Raw genomic sequence first — 19,608 nt, forward strand, 5'->3', positions numbered from 1 at the left:
TAACTTTGCACTTGAAGGTTGCCCGTTCACTTACGTTTTAACAGGTCTGACGCTACTATGCGCCCTGGCTGTATCTAGGCTAACGGCTAACATGCTAACTATTATTTTTATGTCACTAGTGACTTGAAACAAATTTAGGACGATAGGAGACAGGTTGAAATAAAGCGAAATTTCCCTTTAACCCTGGAGGTGTCAGAAACACTCTTGTATAGGTCATTTTAAAAGGCGATGTTTTGCTGTTTAGGTCGGACAGCATGAACATTATGCCGATGATTTAGCTCTCCTTTGAGCCTCACGCTAAGCAGTCATGAAGTGCAGCCTGTGGCGAGCTGCGACTTTTTGTTTCAACGGCAAACTAAAAGTTGCGGATAGTTTAACTTTCAGCTACAAGTTGTGGCCAGAGGATACCTGCAGCCTGTCAGTAAACAGAGTCCAGTGACTCCTGATAAATACTGACCTATGTTACAAAAAAAATCCCCCTGCCTGAAACTCGCCTGTGTTTTCGGCATTACCCTGTCAGTGTCCTGGGGATGAGGCTACAGGAAATCATGAGTTTATCTTCTTGAGGGCAAAACGTGGGACACTGCATCGATATCTTCTCATTAGGTTTTGATATTTCTTGTCCAAATGAAAAAGAGTTAGGGTTAGTTTGCAGAGGAAAACCAGGACGTTGTTAGGATTCATCCTCTGGGGATCATGAGTGCCACTAGTGCATTTTGATTAACTTGCTGTGGACATGCAGATCCAACTCTCCCACCAAAAACGCTGTTCTTTGGCCCCCTAGCTGTCCTCCCCTGCACCCCCATGTCCCCTCACCTTAGTCGTCGACAAATCTGCGACTCACAATTTACATCCAACGCCAAAGTTTCTATGATAGTGTCTTTTATGTAGCGAGGCAGAACGTAAAGTCAGTGTGGTAAATGAGTACGTAGCAAGTTCAGCTGTTATTATGCTGAGGAAAGAGTTGTTCAGAAGTGTAATGCATTCACTTGAGAAAAAAAGAATCAGATGTTTTTTCTTTTCTTCTTCTTTTTAATTAACAAGATAATTATCTCAGAATTATGAGAAAAGTTTTATTGAAAAAATTATTATTTTTCTAAAATTAACAAAATAATAATCTTGTAAACTCAGAAGAAAACGAGAATTTACGATTTTATTAACTTGTTAATTCAGAAAAACGAGCAGATTTTTTTTCGTGAAAACTTTTCTTAGAATTCTGCGATAATGATCTCATTAATTCAGAAAAACAGGTGTCCTTTTTTTTTCAAGTGAATACATTACGCCTCCATAGATTTGCGTCACAGATCAAATTATTAACATTAGCTTTTGTTAATTGCCATCAGGATGTTTCCATTTACTGTTTTGCCCAAACCTTAAAGGATATTTGTGGTTTTATTACAGTTTGGGTCTTTGTAGTTGTGTGCATCATTTCTATTGGTAATATAAAGATTGAACTCAACAAGTTAACATCTGAGATAATACAATAGGAACACGAGCAGTAGCAGACGATTTACCCAGGTTATGTAAACCATTTGAATATCAAACTAAAAGTGAGCACACCTGAGATGTTGGTCATAAAACCGTCCACTGTAAGTACAGTAGGTGAAAACTGTAGCAGGACGTAGGTCTGTAAACTGTGATGGATGTTTACAGTGAACAATAAGTATGTTTTGTCCGACCCGGTGATTTATTTCCAACCTGTTTATCGTCTGACTGCTCATTTTTCTTTGGCTGTCGCACTTCCAGAGACTTCGAATGTAGTTGTAAGTCAACCCGGTCTCCGAAATCTGGCGTTTGTTCAGTGACTTCGGGCGTCAGACACGGACAAAAAAAGCTGTCCTTTCACGTCGGCATGATGTAAGGCCGGTCACCACTATTGTTTAACAGCATCAGGGGGAAACGCAGTCGGTCAACAACGAAAGTTAAAGGGATAATGCACCCAAAAATGAAAATGCAGCCATTATCTACTCACCCTCATGCTGAGGGAGGCTCAGGTGAAGTTTTAGAGTCCTCACATTCCTTGTGCAAGTGTTGTGAGGACTCTAAAACTTAACCTGAGCCTCCCTCAGCATGAGGGTGAGTAGATAATGGCTGAAATTTCATTTTTGGGTGCACTATCCCTTTAAGGTGGCGTCAGTTCAAGAAGGGTGGATGGGTCCAACAACCACTGACTCTTACCTGGGCGGCCGGTGTTCACTTCCTGTGAGATTGTTAAGTCAAGCCCTGTTTTTTTTTCCTAAACCCAATCATGTGCATTTGTTGTTGAGCAGCAATCTGTGGAGTTGTACCGACGTAGTGCTTTTATTTTGAAAGAGACTGTATCAAACTGTACATTTCCTGTGAAAACAGAAGTGTATTTTGAAAACAGACAATGCATGTAACAGGCTGAAGTTGACACAGCGTTCCAGAACGTCAACAACCAACACACCCAGGGTACCTTGCACATCGTATCTCGACGTGGAAAGTCCATGACCAAACGTTGATATGTTACAAGGTCGTAGTGAGAATGTGTTGTGTAAATTGATGGTCAAATTTGTGAAAATTAGACCCAAGCTGTGATACACCACGAATATCCTTTAACCCCAATTTCCACAAGGATCTGTCCGTTACTTAGCACACTGCAGCTGCACAGATATAGTAAAAATTAAACATTAGCGTTCAGTGCTCTGAAGCGTTGTCATGGAATCTAAACTTGTTTCGCAGAATCGTCCATCAAGTTTTAGTCTGTCAGGGTTGAGCTTTCAGAACAAAGACAGGAAGTACTTAGTAGCTTAATGTTTGTTTGGAGTCTCACCTCTGCAGAAGAACTCTTACAACTCCAAGCTGATGAAACGTTGCTGCTCTGCTGTCGTTTTCAAACCTTCTGTAGCTGATAATGTCCCCACTGCTGAGCGACAACTGTTGGCCTCAGGTGGTACAAAATGCAAAAAATGAAATATTTCTACTGTGGTTGTCCACTGCAAAACAAAATATCACTGACACATGTTTCAGTGTTCAGTGAAACAGGACACAGGTCCACACACAAAGGGTCACCACACGAAGGTCTTCAGATGGTTGGAACTCCGAGACTGGGGAGTAACTGTTCAGAATCACGACTACATGTGGATGTAGTTGCTGTTATCTCTGTTCATTGTGATATTTACTTGTTGTGAATAATAATATTGAGCTGTAGAGTGATATGGTCGTACTGCCTGATGTGCATCATATCCAACATCGATCAAAGTCTTAGAAACGTGCCAACCAACTGGAAAAGTCTGGACTTTTTCTTTTTCTTTCTTTTTTTAAGCAGGGACATTTTAGGAGTTTTAAATCTGATTGATGTGTTTAATCTGAGCAGCTGTGAGCCGACCGAGCGTCTCATCACTGCTGTTCATTCATTCACTACCGTCTGTTTGCGTGTCGTCGTTCAGGAAAAAATAAAGAGTTTTACCTGTAAATTCAGTGTAGGCCTTCGATTGACTGTGTGCAACAACCTGCCGTTTGTTTTAACTGTCCGGTCCAGTTTGTGTCAGTGCAGTTCAAAGGACAAAAACTAAAGGACAAAAACCTATATGAAGGAGTATATTTATATTGTCTTATTGTGCACCTGCTTTGTTCAGGTGTCTGATCTGAGTGTCACAATTAAAAGTGTTTTTAAAGCACCTGTGTGTTCGCCATCGTGGATTTTTATTTTCTCAGTTTTTACGTCAAGTCAAACGAAAGATTAACTTACTTTTTGGTTTTTCTTATATGAGAGAAATTTGTGATTGTATCATCAGGGTTCTCGTGGTCATGAAGTCCTGGAAAAGTTATGAAATTGGAACAAATGTTTTCCAGCAGTGCTAATTTTGTTAACCAAAATGATGAAGAAAAAGGCTCGGCAACAACCTTTTTTTTTTCAAGAAGACGAAACACTGAGCCAAAAAGCTCACAACTCACAGATAACCAAACCTCCTACCTGCCTGTCAAACAGCAAACAAACCATAAACCTTCTCTAGACAGTCCGGACTTAGTGGAGTCCTGCGAGGATCAACAGATGTGAAGTCTGGCTCGCTCTGCTGCAGTTCAGTGGCTAACAAATGGAGCTAGCTGCTAACAGCCATCACTGCAACTAACAAACTCTGCAAAATCCAATAAACAGCTCCACCATCCACAGTCAGACACACGTGGCTGATTATTGGCTGCCAAATTAAAGCTCACGACTCCTGCTAACGACTGATGCTGCCCTGGATGTGAGTGTTTTGCAGGCCAACGAAACGTCCTGGTGCAGACTATTTACTGGAGTTAGCTCACTCATCAACGCTCTGATCTCGTATTGCTTATACGGCATTAGACAACCCGGTCTTACTCCGAAGTTGTTGAAATGTGGCGCTTGGTCAATGACTCCCGGCGTCAAGACACAGGCGAAGAAAGCCGTCCTTTCACATCGGCATGATACACAGCCTGTCGCTGTTATTGTTTAATGGCACCTAGCAGTGGAAGTCAGAGAAGGATGGTCCGGATGGGTCCAACAACCACTGACTTTCATCTGGGAGGCCGGTGTTTGTGTCCCTTAACATTGTACAGCCGGACCCTGTTCTTTTTTCCTAAACCCAACCACATGTTTGTTATTGAAGGAAAAAGACGTCAAGTTGCAGTGTTGTACCGATGTAGTGCTTTTATTTTGAAAGAGACTGTATGCAAGCTGTAAATTTCCTGTGAAAACAGAAGTGTATTTTGAAAACAGACAATGCATGTAACAGGCCGAACTTGACTCGGAGTCCCAGAACGTCAACAACCAACACACCCAGGATACCTTGGAAGTCGTATCTCGATGTAGAAAGTCCATGACCAAACATCGATATATGACTAGGTTTGAGAATGTGTTGCGATAAAAGATGCGAGCACGGCCATTCTTGGCTTCTTAAAAACATTTTTCTAACAAATTAAACAAAATAATTATCATTTAGCTCTCCTCATGTCTTATTTTGAATGTCTGAGAGTCCATCACTAACATTTTCATTCCGTCTCCTCTGTTCAACGGAAACAAAATATATATGTCATCATAGTTTTATTGGCAAAATCTACTTTTAGCTTGTCAACGTCTCATCTGCGTCATGGAGAAAGGGATGTTGACGAACATTTTTCATCATAATTTTCGCCTACTGACTAAAACTAGATGGAAAACTATGAAGCATAAAAACGACTAAAATTAAAAAGCATTTTTGTCTAATGACAAAACAGATTATATGATTTTAAAAGAATGGATGACATTCCAACTCCTCAGAAATGAGGCCAAAACATCTTGATCGCCCCCTGGTGGCTGGCTGCAGTGTAGGTCATAAACCCCGCCCCCTCTCACAGTCTAGTAAAGATGATCTTCACAAACGAACACCACTTTTATGATTTGTGAAGCGTTAAAGCGATCGCCAGAAGTGAGATGCTAACGTTAGGCTATAAACAAACTCCACTACAGTCATGTGACGACGTTCTGTTGTCTCATTTAGCAATTTTTGAAGACACATAAAAGCTTCAAAGTTCATGAGTGAGGTATTTCCAGATTATGTTGTAGAATTAAAACATGAAAGTCTCTAAAGCTTGTGTTAACCACAGACCTTGTTTCAGGCATCTAACTAAAAACCCATTGACTTCAAGACGAGGGAACCAGAGGTGCTAAAATGCTAACTCATAGCCAGGTTTTAGGACTCATTCCTACACCATTCTTAAGAGAGAGGCAAACCTGCACTACAGATACAGCTCTGCTCAAGGGAAAACGTCAAGACAACCAAAAGGCCGCTCAACAGAGGCCATAACCAGACCGGATAACGTCACTGCTTTGTGTCTACTGTCTTCAGGCATAGCACACTCAGAATTGCGCTCTGATTGCTGCAGGCCTTAGCTATTTTAAACTGCTTGAATAAAGTCATGGAAATGGGGTTAAAAAATTATTATGTAAGAATTTGGAAAATGAATCAGTATCAACATATGTAAACACTGTTATATATTGTCCACAAATCCACAGCATGTACAACAAACTGGGAGAAAATGTGAGATTTGGGGCGGATAAAACAAAATTCATGTGTTAATTAAGACCACGCTGTATGGCCAAAAGTATGAGGACACCCCCTGACTTAATAAGATAAGATACAATGCAAAGTTAGACGAGTGCAAAAATACAAACAGATGAAAATAGCAGAACAGTACGTGCAAAATCTAAAAAGGAAATAACAGTAAGGTGCAATTTAATCACTCAGTTCCAGTGAAAGGAAAAATGATATTTTAGACAGCCGTGTTCTTACTTTGTGTTTTTGTCCCTCTCGTGTCTCAACATGACAATACCCTCCGTGCACAAAGCAGCTCCATTAAGAAATGATTTCTCCAGTTTGGTGTGTAAGAGCTTGAATGAAGAGTCCCGACCTCAACCCATCCAACAATAAATCATATATGTATAGTATCTCCCTCTTCAGTAGTGGTGCAGCCAGCAGAGCATTAAGGAGAAGATCAAGATTTAAAAAAGGGTGAGAGTTCATAAAGGAGTTTATTCGCAGGAACGATGAATAGAAAATAAAAAAATGAGAGAGAGAAAATCTGCTGAAGCTCCAGGAAACCCTTGAGATAAAAAGGGAAAACAGTTCATAAGAAATCTGTGAGGATTTGTCAATAAAAGCACCAATAAATCAAAACACTTAAAACATATTGCAGGCCTGTGTATAGGAACAATTATCCCTCTAAACTGCTTTTAAAATTCCTCCATCTCCTTCTCACTCCTGTCTGAAGTTTAAAGCAAATTTAAAAAGCCTGTTTTTATCCATTAATCACTGCACATGCTCTCAAGTATAAACCCAACATCACTTCATTCACTGGATTTGGAACTGATCACTTTAATTCTGAAATTCACCCAAAGGTTTAAAACGTTTCTCATTAAAATCACAACATTCAGGACTTGACTTTGATTCCTATTGTTTTATCCTTTTCCTCATTTCACCTTAATCTGGCAGGTTTAAGGACGTTTTTAAGGGCTTCTCTTCTCCTTTGGAAACTGTCTGCTGGCTGCCGTCCATCAGCTGCAGCTTCTTTTCTCTCCACATTAAAATGAGCATCAAACCTTTTTCCTGCAACAAAAAAACGAGTCTGAGTCCTGCAGGAGCCAAACACACACACACACACACACACACAAGACCAAGGACACATTATAGTCATTATTATTGTTATTAATAATAAAACAATAAGAAGAAAATAGCCTTAATACTGAAGATTTTAGGGTTTTAACATTAAAACTGACTCCCAGCGAAGAGACAAATATTTAAAAGTGAAGTATAAAGTTCAAACCTAATTTACAGCTTGAGTTTTGTTTTCCTTTTTAATCTTGATATTATAAACAGCATGACTGTGTTCATCATGGTTATTAAGATTTAAAAAACTGAACCAGCTCCCCTCAGTCTGCAGTCAGCGGGGAGACTCACAAATATGTGAATGTTTTTCAGCTCATATTAACATATAAACTAATAATGTTCACTCAGCAGGATGAAATTAAATCAGTCAGGAGGAAAATGTCATGGACACAGACCGGAAGCAGAATTAGAAGGTTTGAATAAATAACGCAGACCTCCGCCAAGCAGCTCGGATTTCCCGCCATTTTATTATTTTATCCACTTCGCTTCAACCGATCACCACCAAAATTTTATCATCTGTTCCTTGTCCCATTATCAACAATTCCTGAAAATTTCATCAAAATCCGTTTAAAACTTTTCGAGTTATTTTGCAGACAAACAAACAGAACACATAAACTCCTTGGCGAAGGTAATAAAGCGGGTTGAACCTGTAGACAACAAATCAGGGCGAATTAACACACTGGTTTGTTACGGATAGCTACTAGTAATAATTATGTCTCTGTATTCAAATTCAAATAGCTTTATTGGCATGAACAAAGATATGTTATTGCTAAAGCATTTCATAAAGTAGTAATAACAATAAATGATAATAATGATAATTATTTTATAAACAAAAGCAAAATAAAAATACGTAAATAGATGAAAAAAATTACAAGTAGAAATTAAAAGTTATTATATTTTACATGTAACATACATTCTTATATTATATGTACATATTTGATATATACAGATGTTGCGTACAGGTTCAATGTCTATATATGTGTTAATGATTTATATTAATATAACCAGTATCTGTAACAAAACCAGTGTGTTAATTTGCCCTGTTTATGGTCTACAGGTTCAACCTGCTTTATTAATTATTAAAACCTACTTCCGTTTTTTGATACAAATATACATATATATGTGTGTGTGTGTGTGTGTGTGTGTGTGTATGTGTGTATGTGTGTATGAACAAACAAAATAACAGTACAAAATAGAACAGGCCGCTGCGACTGCAACACTAAAGTGTGTGTGTGTCTTTCTGTCTTTGGATCTATTACAAAATATGAACAGTAATCCCAGTAATACGCCTGAAATAATGATGACATCATTACGGTATGATTTTACACGCCTCATAGTGAAAGTGTGATTTTATTTAAATGTGTTGATTATCCTGTGTGACCTCTGACACCTGAAATGTCCCAACATCCCCTAAAATACCGAGGCACCTCTAAAGATGTCCTTAATGTGCTTGATAATAATAAACTAACAGGACCTTATTGTAAATGAACTCCACCTTAATGTTCATAAACTGAAGGATGGCGTTTATTAAAGGCATCACGTTTGAATTTGTGTCGCCAAATTAAATGTTCCAAATAAATAATGTTAGTTATTTCCATCAGTTTAAAGATCTGGTTTTATCTTTTGTTTTTAAGCTTTCATACATTCTGATTATTGAGGACGTGAATGTTCAGAGTTTTATTTTTACATGAACCTTTATTACTTTACGGCTTTCTTTTGTTTTTCATTCACAGTTTCACACTTATTTAAAGTACATTCGTCATTTTCAGTCAAAGCTTTTAATCAGTTATATTATTCTGTATTCTTGTTCCAAAATAAAGCGCAGCGTGCTTTACTTGAGAAAAACAAAATTTAAACGTTTACATTTTTACGTATTTTTGTGTAGACTTATAAAAAAATCATCATCAGTCCACCAACACAAAGAAATACCTTTATTAATATTTATGTTCTGTATTTATTTGTTGTGTTTTCAGCTGCAGGCCGGCAGCGGTCACTCTCATTTCTCTCCATCTTCTGTCCAAATCCACGCAGCATCAAACCCACTCACTGCTTCCATCGCTGACAGGATGGAGGCATGATTGTGTCAGTCTCACTGATTCATCCTGTGGAATTTGCGTTTCTGCCCGCTGAGTTTTTTACAGTCTGCTCTCTGTGCGTAACAGAGGCTGCGTTTGCATCCGAAAAGAAAAGAGAAAAAGGAGACAGGACGTGATGTGAGGAGAGCGCGCGGGTTGTTTCTGCTGTTGCTTCTGTAGCAAACATCTATCAGAGTCTGTCTGAGAGAGTGTTTTCTGTCGCCGGTGGGTTTTGGCATCTAAAAATCTGGTGCGTAAAAGAAAAGAGAGAGAAAATCGCTCAAGTCAAAGTTTGTGCTTCAGAGACCCGGAGCCCACCCAGGCTGAGATCGATATCTTGAAATCCATTTTCTGTTCAACATCTCGATCCGTTTTCTGTCTCGAGTTCACCCGCATGACAGCTCTGTGTCCTCTCTGAGCCGTGCGTAAAAGGGCTGGAGCCAAAGATGCGTCCAAATCTGATCTAAAACTCTGACAGCTCCTGACCTCGCGGCCGCTGCGCGTCTGGCGTATTGCGATTCAAAAAAAAAAAAAATGATGTCACGCGGAACCACAAGGGGACCTGGGATTTACCAAATACCTTCCAGTTGAGCAGGAGTCCTGCCAAGTAAGGGACAACCTCCTCCTCCTCTCCTCCTCCTCTTCCAGCGGCGATAAGTGCAGAGAATCGACGGAGGAGAATTGAGCAAATTATCTACTTTTCCGCTCTCCTTCCTGGACGGTAACGATCGGCGAGGTCTCGGCTCTCCGCACGCCGTTATCGAGCGAGCCACGGCCGCCCTGATTGTAGTCAATAAGGAAGGGGGAGCGGGGCCGGTGATTTGGAGGGGGGGTTCCCCGGTAGATGATGCCCTTTCCTGCGGGCCGGTGAGGAGCAGCACCGACCCCCGGCTTCCCTCCAGCAGCTTGTTGTTGTTGTTGTTGTTGTTGTTGCTGTCGCGGCGCGGTTGATGCGGAGGTGATGGATGGTCCTCTCCGCCGCCCAGCGGGGATCCTCGGCTCCCCCCCGGCTTCTGGGAGCCAGCCCGCGGGCTCCGACATGCTCACCTCCGGCGGCAGCAGCAGCAAGCCTCTCGCTTTCTCCATCGACCGGATTATGGCCAGGACGCCCGAGCCCAAGTCGATACCGCTCCCCAGCTGGTTCCAGTCCGCTCCCGTGGGGAAACCCGACGTCTGTCCGTCCTCGCTGCATTGTATGATCCCGCTGGTTCCGCTCGGGTACGAGCCGGGCCACCGGCTCAGCATCACCGGGCTGGATCCGGGCCACATCGACGCGTCTTCTCTCGCCGCTCCCGCAGACTTTTTGGGCTTTGGCTTGAACTATAAGAACCAGCAGGAGGACTCCGCTGTGAGCCAAAGCGCCGGCCAGTACAAACTCTTCAGGCCCCGGGTGGTGAACCAGTCCTCCTTCCCCACCATGGGCACCGTGTGCTACCTGAACTGCAGCGGGGACAGCGGCGCGTGTCCCCCGCCGGCCGGCCTGGTCAACCTGCATCCGATGGCCTCGTACCTGCTCACCGCCCGGCACAAAGCCTTCATGGCGGAGAAGAGCAAGCCGGGCCTGCAGCAGGCCGGGGAGCGGTACCCGGTGTCCGGCGTGCAGGCCTTCAAGGAGCTGTCTCAGAGTCAGATCCAGCACTACATGAAGGAGCGGGACCAGATCCTCACAGACAAGATCTTCAAGGGCTCCGCGGCGGCGGCGGCGGCGGCGGCCCGGCTCAGCGGCTCCTGTCCCGGCAACAAGCCCAAAGTGTTCACCTGCGAGGTCTGCGGCAAGGTGAGAGGATTTATTTCATCACACTCTGACTGAACCAAACCTGCAGCTGATTCATCTGTTAATCAATCAGCTCGGATCCTTTCGTTTCTCACTGGGTTTAATTTTTATTCATCGATTTAAGAATCCAGATTGAAGCTACAAATCTGATTTATTCGATCATATTTTAACATTTAAGAAATAAATGTATTAGCTGAAGGGTCATTAAATCAAATCATCTGAATGGTCAGATTTGGAAAACGATGCTTCAAATGTATAATGATAATAATGATAATAACAACAATACATCCGTTTTATTTATAGGCGACACCAGGTAGAAACAAGCAGCAGTGTGTCCATAGATCATAAAGTCAGACACATCAGTCATATTCAATAATCACATGAACGTTTTAACGTGATGTTTGTGTTCTAAAGAAAACACACATTATTATACCAAGACTCCATCTACACAATTTGAAACACTATATGACTGAATATGGAACAAATAGGATTCATTTAGAGTTTCTTTCAGGATCAATTTAAATAGTTTCATTTGAAAGTGTTTTAAATTTTTTAACCTCTTTTTAGGATAAATCTTAATTTAATATAAGATGTGTTTTATTAAAAGAAATTGTGTTCTTCTTTTGGGATTCTCCGTTTTTCTTTAATGCAACTAATTTAAATCAAATGTTATTTTTTCTATGAGATCAAGATTCATTATTCGTTACAACAAAGTCAAATATTCTCGAGGATGACGAGTGTTATTTATGAATTTAAGTGTCTTCGTCACAGTGCGCGCTGTGCAGGTTTATTCTTGTGTTATTAACGACACATTAAATCCATTAAACGAGCCCTGACACATTATATTTAATTAGACTCAAGCGGATAATTACAGGGCACCGGATTTATTTTTTTCCTCTTTCTTTTGGCTTAAATGGAAACGATCACGAGCCATTAAATAAACCCTTAACTCGGACTTAAGGGGTGTTAATGGAAAAGCCATGAGTTGTTTTTACATTTTAGCTCAGAGGCTGAAATTAGTCCAGATTATTTTTTAAGTAAATTATGAAGTTAATGTTGTTTTTAAATAAAAACCAGTGTGAATGTTATTTAAAAAATGTTTTGTGCATTGAGACACATTTTTTAAATTATTTGACTCTATTATTATTATTATTATTATTATTATTATTATTGTGAACATTTGTAAATGTCTCTTTCAGGTGTTTAACGCGCACTACAACCTGACCCGCCACATGCCCGTGCACACAGGCGCGCGGCCGTTTGTGTGCAAAGTTTGCGGGAAAGGATTCCGACAGGCGAGCACACTGTGCCGACACAAAATCATCCACACTCAGGTGGGTCACACACACACATTATTGATCTCATTCAAAACTAATAATCAGACTGCAGTTAAAGAAGAAATGGATTATATTAAAACCTTTTTATTTATTTATTTTATTTTTCTTTCCTGTTGTGTTGCCATTTTAAGAGCATGAACAGGAAGTCAGACTGGCACGAATTTATTAGTATCCATATTATTATATATTAGTAATAAATTCTCTTTTTGTTTCTTTTATTCTAGTGGAAAAATAATTAAATATATTTTTCTCCCATGCATCAAAGCCCCGATTAAAAAATAATGAAATGATTAAAGGCCTGTTTTCTTCGGGCTTGTTATCAGCTCTCAAACAGCATCAGAATATTATTAACGTGACTATAGTTTCATAGTTTTAATACCTGTCGATCAAGGTGAAGTCGATGGGAGTCTCCAATCATATTGTATTTGTTGTGGGCGGGACTTTTTCATTCAGTTAATTAAATCGAGTGTTTTATTCGAGGCTTTATGAGGAGTTTAACATTATCTAAGTGTGTGTGTGTGTGTGTGTGTGTGTGTGCGCGTGTGTGTGTGGTAAATACATTTTTAATCCTGTAAAACAAAAACAATTGTCTTTTAGTATAACATTGCTTCATGATAAATCTCGTGGATGATGGTTTCACAGACTGACCTCATCTGTAAATAAATATAAATTATGACAAGTTCTGCTTTTTATTCTATTTTATTTTTTCCCAAGAGAGTGTGAAGCCTCGCGCCTGTGCTCAGCCTGTTTGTTGTGTTTGAGCTCCTCCTGTGGTCTCACTGTGCCTCTAACACATCAGTGTCTAAAATAATCCCGGGCTCATGTTTACACTAAAGAAAGTGAGCTAATGTTTTTGAATCCTGAAAAAAAAAAGAATGAAAAATTAAACTCCCTTTAATGCTCCCTACATTATCTGTGAAAGGCAGGTCATTAAACGCATCATCTCGTGTTGCGTTCACTGTAAAATCCCTGAAACATCCTTTATTCATTTTAAATCAGATGTGTAATTTTCAATCATGACAATATTTTTTCTTCCTCTTTATTTTCATAGGAAAAACCACACAAGTGTAACCAGTGCGGGAAAGCCTTCAACCGCAGCTCCACCCTCAACACGCACACGCGCATCCACGCGGGATACAAACCGTTCGTGTGCGAGTTCTGCGGGAAAGGATTTCATCAGAAAGGTGAGACAGTGAAAGAGACATCTACCCAAAGTGTTTGTGTTTTAACGTGTTAGTGACAGAGACAGAATGTGAAACACAACCGCGTTAATATTTGTTTAATTATTGTTTATTATTATGATCTGGAATATTCAGTCAATTGATGAAATATTTATCTTTATATATGTGTTATAATAATGATAATTTACTGTCATCACTCTAAATGTCAGGTGACCACACACACTCTTCACTTAGAGGTCAGTGCTCTCCTGTGATAGTTTATAATAATTCATACAGGATATAAAGAAATAAAGGAACCATCTTATCCAAAGTGTTTTAATGACATTCTCAGATCAGGCAGAATGCCATCAGCAGCATCTGTCAGCTGTCACTTTGTTTCACAGCAACACCAGTCAGAATACTGAGACCCAAAAAGACCAAATCATTTGAAACTGTCAGAGGAGAAATTGAATAAATAAATAAATAAAAAGACAAAAGAGAAAGACAAATAATCATGGTAATATTTAATTAAAGGGACAGACTGAGAGACACAGCAGGTTTGATGCTGAACACACTTTAATGTCCCTGTGACAGACTCCTGCTGTTAACAATAAATACAATAAATACAAATGTCATAAAATCCAACAGAAGACATTTACAAAGTGACACACATCACATACAATAGGCACAAAACCACATGTAACTATTGCACAAACCTTTAATCCAGCAGCACCTCCTGAAACACTGACCAGTGCTGAGGGAAATGTTCAGTACATCTGACTTAGTGCAGAAATATTACCATCAAAATGTATACTTCACTTATCATGCAGATATCACAGTGACATACAGGATTGTAATAACTGATGCATTCATGTGTTCATCACTTTAACGCTGTACTCCGCTGGGTGCTTTAATCTGTATCACGTCAGCATTTATTTAATGAGTATATTTTGTGTTCATACGATGAATCTAATTAAAGCTGCCACATAAATGGAGTGGAGTAAAGTGTAAAATATTTTGCCTTCAAATGTAGACGTAAAAAAAAGTAGATACAATGACAGCACTCGCATACTTGAATAAATGTACTCAGTTACTTTCCACCACTGACACCAACACACCTCAGTACACGTGAGTAATTGTACTTTATTGTGGTAAAGTTTATGTCTGGTGTCAGAGGGTGGAACGTGAAGATGATACGAAGGTTTTCTGCTCACAGATCAGAGTCGAGCGATGAAGTTTGGAGGCTGTTATCTTTAAATTCAGATCTTTTCAGGCTAAATGTCCTCAAATTACAAGTCATTTTCTTCAGTATAGTAATCTGTGTGCTCAGTGTGGTGCCTTTGCTCCCTCAGATTGGTCATTTGTTCACTTGAATTACAAAAGTAGTTTGTGTTAGTCACTAAATTGTCCCGTCAGATGACTTGAGTTGGTCCCTGGAAGTCTTTCATGTGCTGCAGCAGTGACGTTAAAGCTGCAGACAATAATACAAGTATTTGATTTTCAGATATTTCCAGCATTTATATACATTTTTATCAATCTAGGAAATAACACTTCATGCTGTAAGTGGTTGTTAGATTGGTGTTAACCATAATAACTGTGGTCCAGCTGAGAAATTACAATACTATGTAAAGTATGAAATTACATATGCTCTTAAAATCACATTTATTCTATTGATACAGACGCGTAATGACAGAATGTTGCACAGTCTTTTCTAGTATGTGGAGGGATTAAAGCCAGCATTCTGTGGGGACAGTAACAGAATATATTTATATTATTTAGATTTAACTGACACTGTTAAGAGAGATTTATTTCGATATATGAGCTACAGAGTGAAAGTGGACGACCAGTGGCGTCTTCCAGGGTCAAAAATCATCATCAATCAGCATCATTAGAAAAACAGCTCCAGGAGGGTTGTGTCATCAGACGATTTGATGAAGTGGAAGCGGAAATAAAATTAGCATTTGTAGGAGAGTTTGTAATTTTCAGGTACTTAAAATATCCTTTTTTTTTCTTATCATTTAGTGACATTTTTCTCCCGCGGTCCCTCTGTTTCAATACGGTGGTTCCTTGGTGATCAGAAGATAAATCTGAGGGGGTGACAGGATGATTGACAGGAAATAAGAATTTAAGACCTCTATTGTCTATGATTCCTACACTCTTGACAGGATTTGGATGCAAACACCCTCAAATTAAAGCCAACAGTGCCAAACTTAACTTCCGGTCAGATCCAAACCAACTATAAGAAACTTAAAATCCCCTTGTGCTCGTAGCTTCACCTCTGCACCTCTGGTCCTGACTGACGGAGGAGGACGAGCTGACGCTTTGCCTCCATCAGTCTGTCTGTTTGTGGTTACTTTTGATTTCAATCTCAGGATTTTTTTTTTAAGTGTTTTTTGATATTTATTTTAAATATCACAAGTAGTATATCTTTAAATAATATAAAATATTAAAAAAAATAATATAAAATATCAAATATACTGCTATATAAAATAAAGAAAAATGTAAAAAAAAAAATTCTATGTAAAATACAAATAAATTATATATATAAAATATCAAATGTACTATTAAAAAAAATTCTTGTTACAGTGAGAGTTAGTTTTTTTTTAAGTGTTTTTTGATATTTATTTTAAATATCACAAGTAGTATATCTTTAAATAATATAAAATATATAAAAAAAAATAATATAAAATATCAAATATACTGCTATATAAAATAAAGAAAAATGTAAAAAAAAAATACTGCTATATAAAATAAAGAAAAATGTAAAAAAAAAAAATTCTATGTAAAATACAAATAAATTATATATATAAAATATCAAATGTACTATTAAAAAAAATTCTTGTTACAGTGAGAGTTAGTTTTTTTTTCCAAGAATAAAAGCATATTCTGCTTATTCCTTCTTCACAAATCCTGTGCATTCTATATTCTATATGTTCAGTGAGAGACACTGGACAGTTTTTCCTATAAGGCATCTAAAAAGAATTCAAGGAAACGATCGATGAAGAAAACCTCACTTTATTTGAACTGCTCGCAGCTCAGATGTATCTCCAACCTTTGACATGACTTTACCTTAAAGGGTCAGCAGCCTGAAAGCTTTGGAGCCACTGACCTGCTGAAAATCATTTCATATTTTTTCTATAAAACTGAGCAAACGGCATCACAGTGTTTGGCTTTGTCTTGTCCTGATCTGACTCCTCGTCCTCTGACTGTGTGCAGGAAACTACAAGAACCACAAGCTGACACACAGCGGGGAGAAGCAGTTCAAGTGCTCCATCTGCAACAAGGCGTTCCACCAGGTGTACAACCTCACCTTCCATATGCACACGCACAACGACAAGAAGCCCTTCACCTGCCCCACCTGCGGCAAGGGCTTCTGCAGGAACTTTGACCTGAAGAAACACATCAGGAAGCTGCACGACCCGGCCGGCCCGCAGTCGCCCCCTCAGGCCTGAGAGACGCTCGGCTCGGACCTGAACAGTGACTCTTTACCCTTCATCCCGACACACCAAAAAATACATCAGGTCCGCTGTGACCTCACTGTCAAGCTGAAACTAAACTGAACTCCTTATAGTCCAGAGTTACAGAGTCCTGTAGGTGTTAGGGTGAAGATTATTTTATAAAATAGAAACTCGTGCCCTCAAATGACTGATTAATGTGCTTTGTTCACCTGAAGATCACTCAGTCCTCCTCTCAGATGACTTCATTCAGACACTTTGTTCATGTGCAGCCATGAAATTTAAGTATTAAAGCTGATTCTGATCCATATTTAGAAAACATATGTTCAGTTTGAGACAAAAACAGTCAAAATCAAAGCACAGAGACAAAGATATCCCGTCTTTTAGCTCCTGGTGTATGCTTTAAGCTCCAAAAACACAGGACCCTACATTTCCCACAATGCAACTGGACTGTGTGTTTTGAATAGAGCCTCCCTGCCTGGCTACGTCTTTCAAACTCAGTTCGTCCAGTTTGTAACACAGGTTTTCTGTTTCATACATTTAAAGCCTCCAAGCCTGCGCCAAGATAACCCTGATGACATCACTATGACATCATCAGGGTTATTTTCTCAGAGCTACACAAAGAGTCACTGAAGACAACTGGCAGAGGAAAACTGACCATGGCTGATTTTCATGTGTAAAATTAGTGATGTGGCCCTTTAGATTTTCACCAGCAGGGTCTCTTTGACTGACACAGACGATAACCAATCACATCATTAAGAGGGCGGTCCCTTCTGAAAGGGATAATGGCGCCTATTCAGGGTTCAACTTTGACCTATCCCTGATATAAGTTGACCCTTGTGATAAAAGAAATGCGGTGAAATCTTTAGTCAGAGACCTGCTCGATATGTACGGCCCTGCTTTACAGAGACACAGTTTTACATTAAACCGATGAAGTCCAACAGTATTTTGTCACATTCTGATCCCTGTTCCGGGTCAGTGAAGCACAACTAAAATATTTTTAATGAGGTTTGTGTATGTTTTGGTCACTATTCCCCTCAACTAACTGTGAGCAGCTCGTCTGATAGAGTCCAGAGAGTCATTTTTAAATTCTTCCCAATAACAGATGTTTCCTTTGTACAAATTTCCCCCGATGTGGCGCCCTAAATGTGACCTAGAAGAAAGACACGAGGAAGCCCAGTCGCCTCTCAGGCCTGTTGAACCCTAACCTGACCCTTGCTCTTGAACTTCACCCTGCGAAAGCCATCAGGACACGTCCTCTCCCCTCCAGGCTCCACAAGGGCCCCTCAGACCTGATCTGACGTGACCCCTGACCCCTCTGACTCCTCTGGCCACGACGCCAGCCTGGAAACTGACCGGAGATAACCTCCAGACCGACCGGCCGCGATGCTTCTGTCTCTGGACTGAGGACATTTCACAGAGGACACACAGAACTTAGATTTGCCGTCCTCTGATTATTAGTCCATGATATTATAATGGTGGCTAATTATTACGTCATTAGTCATCAGTGATTCCTAGTTTTCATTATTTTTCAGTTACATCTCAGGATGTGAGATTGATGAACTCTGAGACCAGAGATGTGGCAGAGGTGAAGCAACACCCATTGATTTTAGAGTCAAAAACAGGATTCATACCAACATTTTAAAATATTCAGTATTTTTCTTATTTTTAACAAATCCCATAAAAAGACCAAAACCAACACAGAGTTTATTTTACTAACAAGTATTGTGTGTGTGTGTGTGTGTGTGTGTGTGTGTGTGTGTGTGTGTGTGTGTGTGTGTGTGTGTCAGAGCCTGATTTATCTGCTGCCTCGTCCAGAAAACTATTAAAAACACATCAGCGAGCCGCACTGTCGCACCGTTCATACTTATACCAACAAAAAGTAATGTAACAGAATTCATATATGAGCCACGTAGTCACGAGCCAGTAATTCATCTATAACCCCATCATCTGGGTTATAGATGAATGTGTGAAGGCTGTGATGACATGACTAGTGCTCTGATGGAAGTAAATAAGAAAGTAGTATAAAGAGCAAACAGGCAGGTTGGAGTGTATGACTCAAACAAACACTATATTTACCCAGGAGATCGGTGTTCATGACCCAAGTGAAACCAAGTGAACTTTGAGTTATTTTAAGGCATGTTGTCACATTTGTTTTCCCAAACCTAACCTACGTAACTTAATGTCAAGCACGTAACATGATGACACCCAACCATGTTTGTTTTCCTAGACCTGTCCTACATAACTTTACTATCTTAACCCTAACCTACGAAACTTTATGTTAGGTATGTAACCTGACAGTGTCTAACCACGATTATTTTCCCAAACCTGTCCTTCGTAACTGTCAGTTAAATACACAGTGTGACGATGCCCAACCATGATTGATTTCCTAAACTTAACCGATGTAACTTTACATTAAATATGTAATGTGACGACGCCCAACAATGTTTGTTTTTCTAAACCTAACCGACCAAACTTTACGTTCTTTAACCTATCCTACATAACTTTACGTTAAGTGCACAACGTGACAATGTCCAACCATGTTTGTTTTTCTAAACCTAACCTACGTAAATGTACATTAAATACATAACTGTACTTTTAAGCAATGTGAGTGCAAAACCATGTTTCATTCCCTAAACCTAACCTAACCAGTGGGGGTGTTATTTCTTTAAGCATT

The 19,608-nt window shown here is 39.7% G+C and overlaps 1 protein-coding gene across 1 annotated transcript; it reads left to right on the forward strand.

The window, feature by feature from the left end:
• Nucleotides 1–8,855: 8,855 nt before the first annotated feature.
• Nucleotides 8,856–18,971, forward strand: fezf1 (FEZ family zinc finger 1). The gene is made up of 4 exons (XM_050072923.1): nucleotides 8,856–10,982; nucleotides 12,179–12,313; nucleotides 13,368–13,500; nucleotides 16,693–18,971. The coding sequence occupies exons 1-4, from the start codon at nucleotides 10,167–10,169 to the stop codon at nucleotides 16,926–16,928; spliced, it is 1,320 nt and encodes a 439-aa protein (XP_049928880.1). The 5' UTR covers nucleotides 8,856–10,166; the 3' UTR covers nucleotides 16,929–18,971.
• The last annotated feature ends 637 nt before the right edge of the window (nucleotides 18,972–19,608 follow it).

Source organism: Epinephelus moara, chromosome 20, assembly GCF_006386435.1.
Source record: "Epinephelus moara isolate mb chromosome 20, YSFRI_EMoa_1.0, whole genome shotgun sequence".
Taxonomy (NCBI): Eukaryota; Metazoa; Chordata; class Actinopteri; order Perciformes; family Serranidae; genus Epinephelus; species Epinephelus moara.

Excerpts from the sequence above, each read along its gene's own strand:
- fezf1 (XM_050072923.1), top strand. The coding sequence starts at position 10,167 with ATGGATGGTCCTCTCCGCCGCCCAGCGGGGATCCTCGGCTCCCCCCCG. Across the intron at positions 10,983-12,178 it reads CCTGCGAGGTCTGCGGCAAG|GTGTTTAACGCGCACTACAA; the intron begins GTGAGAGGATTT and ends TGTCTCTTTCAG. Across the intron at positions 12,314-13,367 it reads ACAAAATCATCCACACTCAG|GAAAAACCACACAAGTGTAA; the intron begins GTGGGTCACACA and ends TTATTTTCATAG.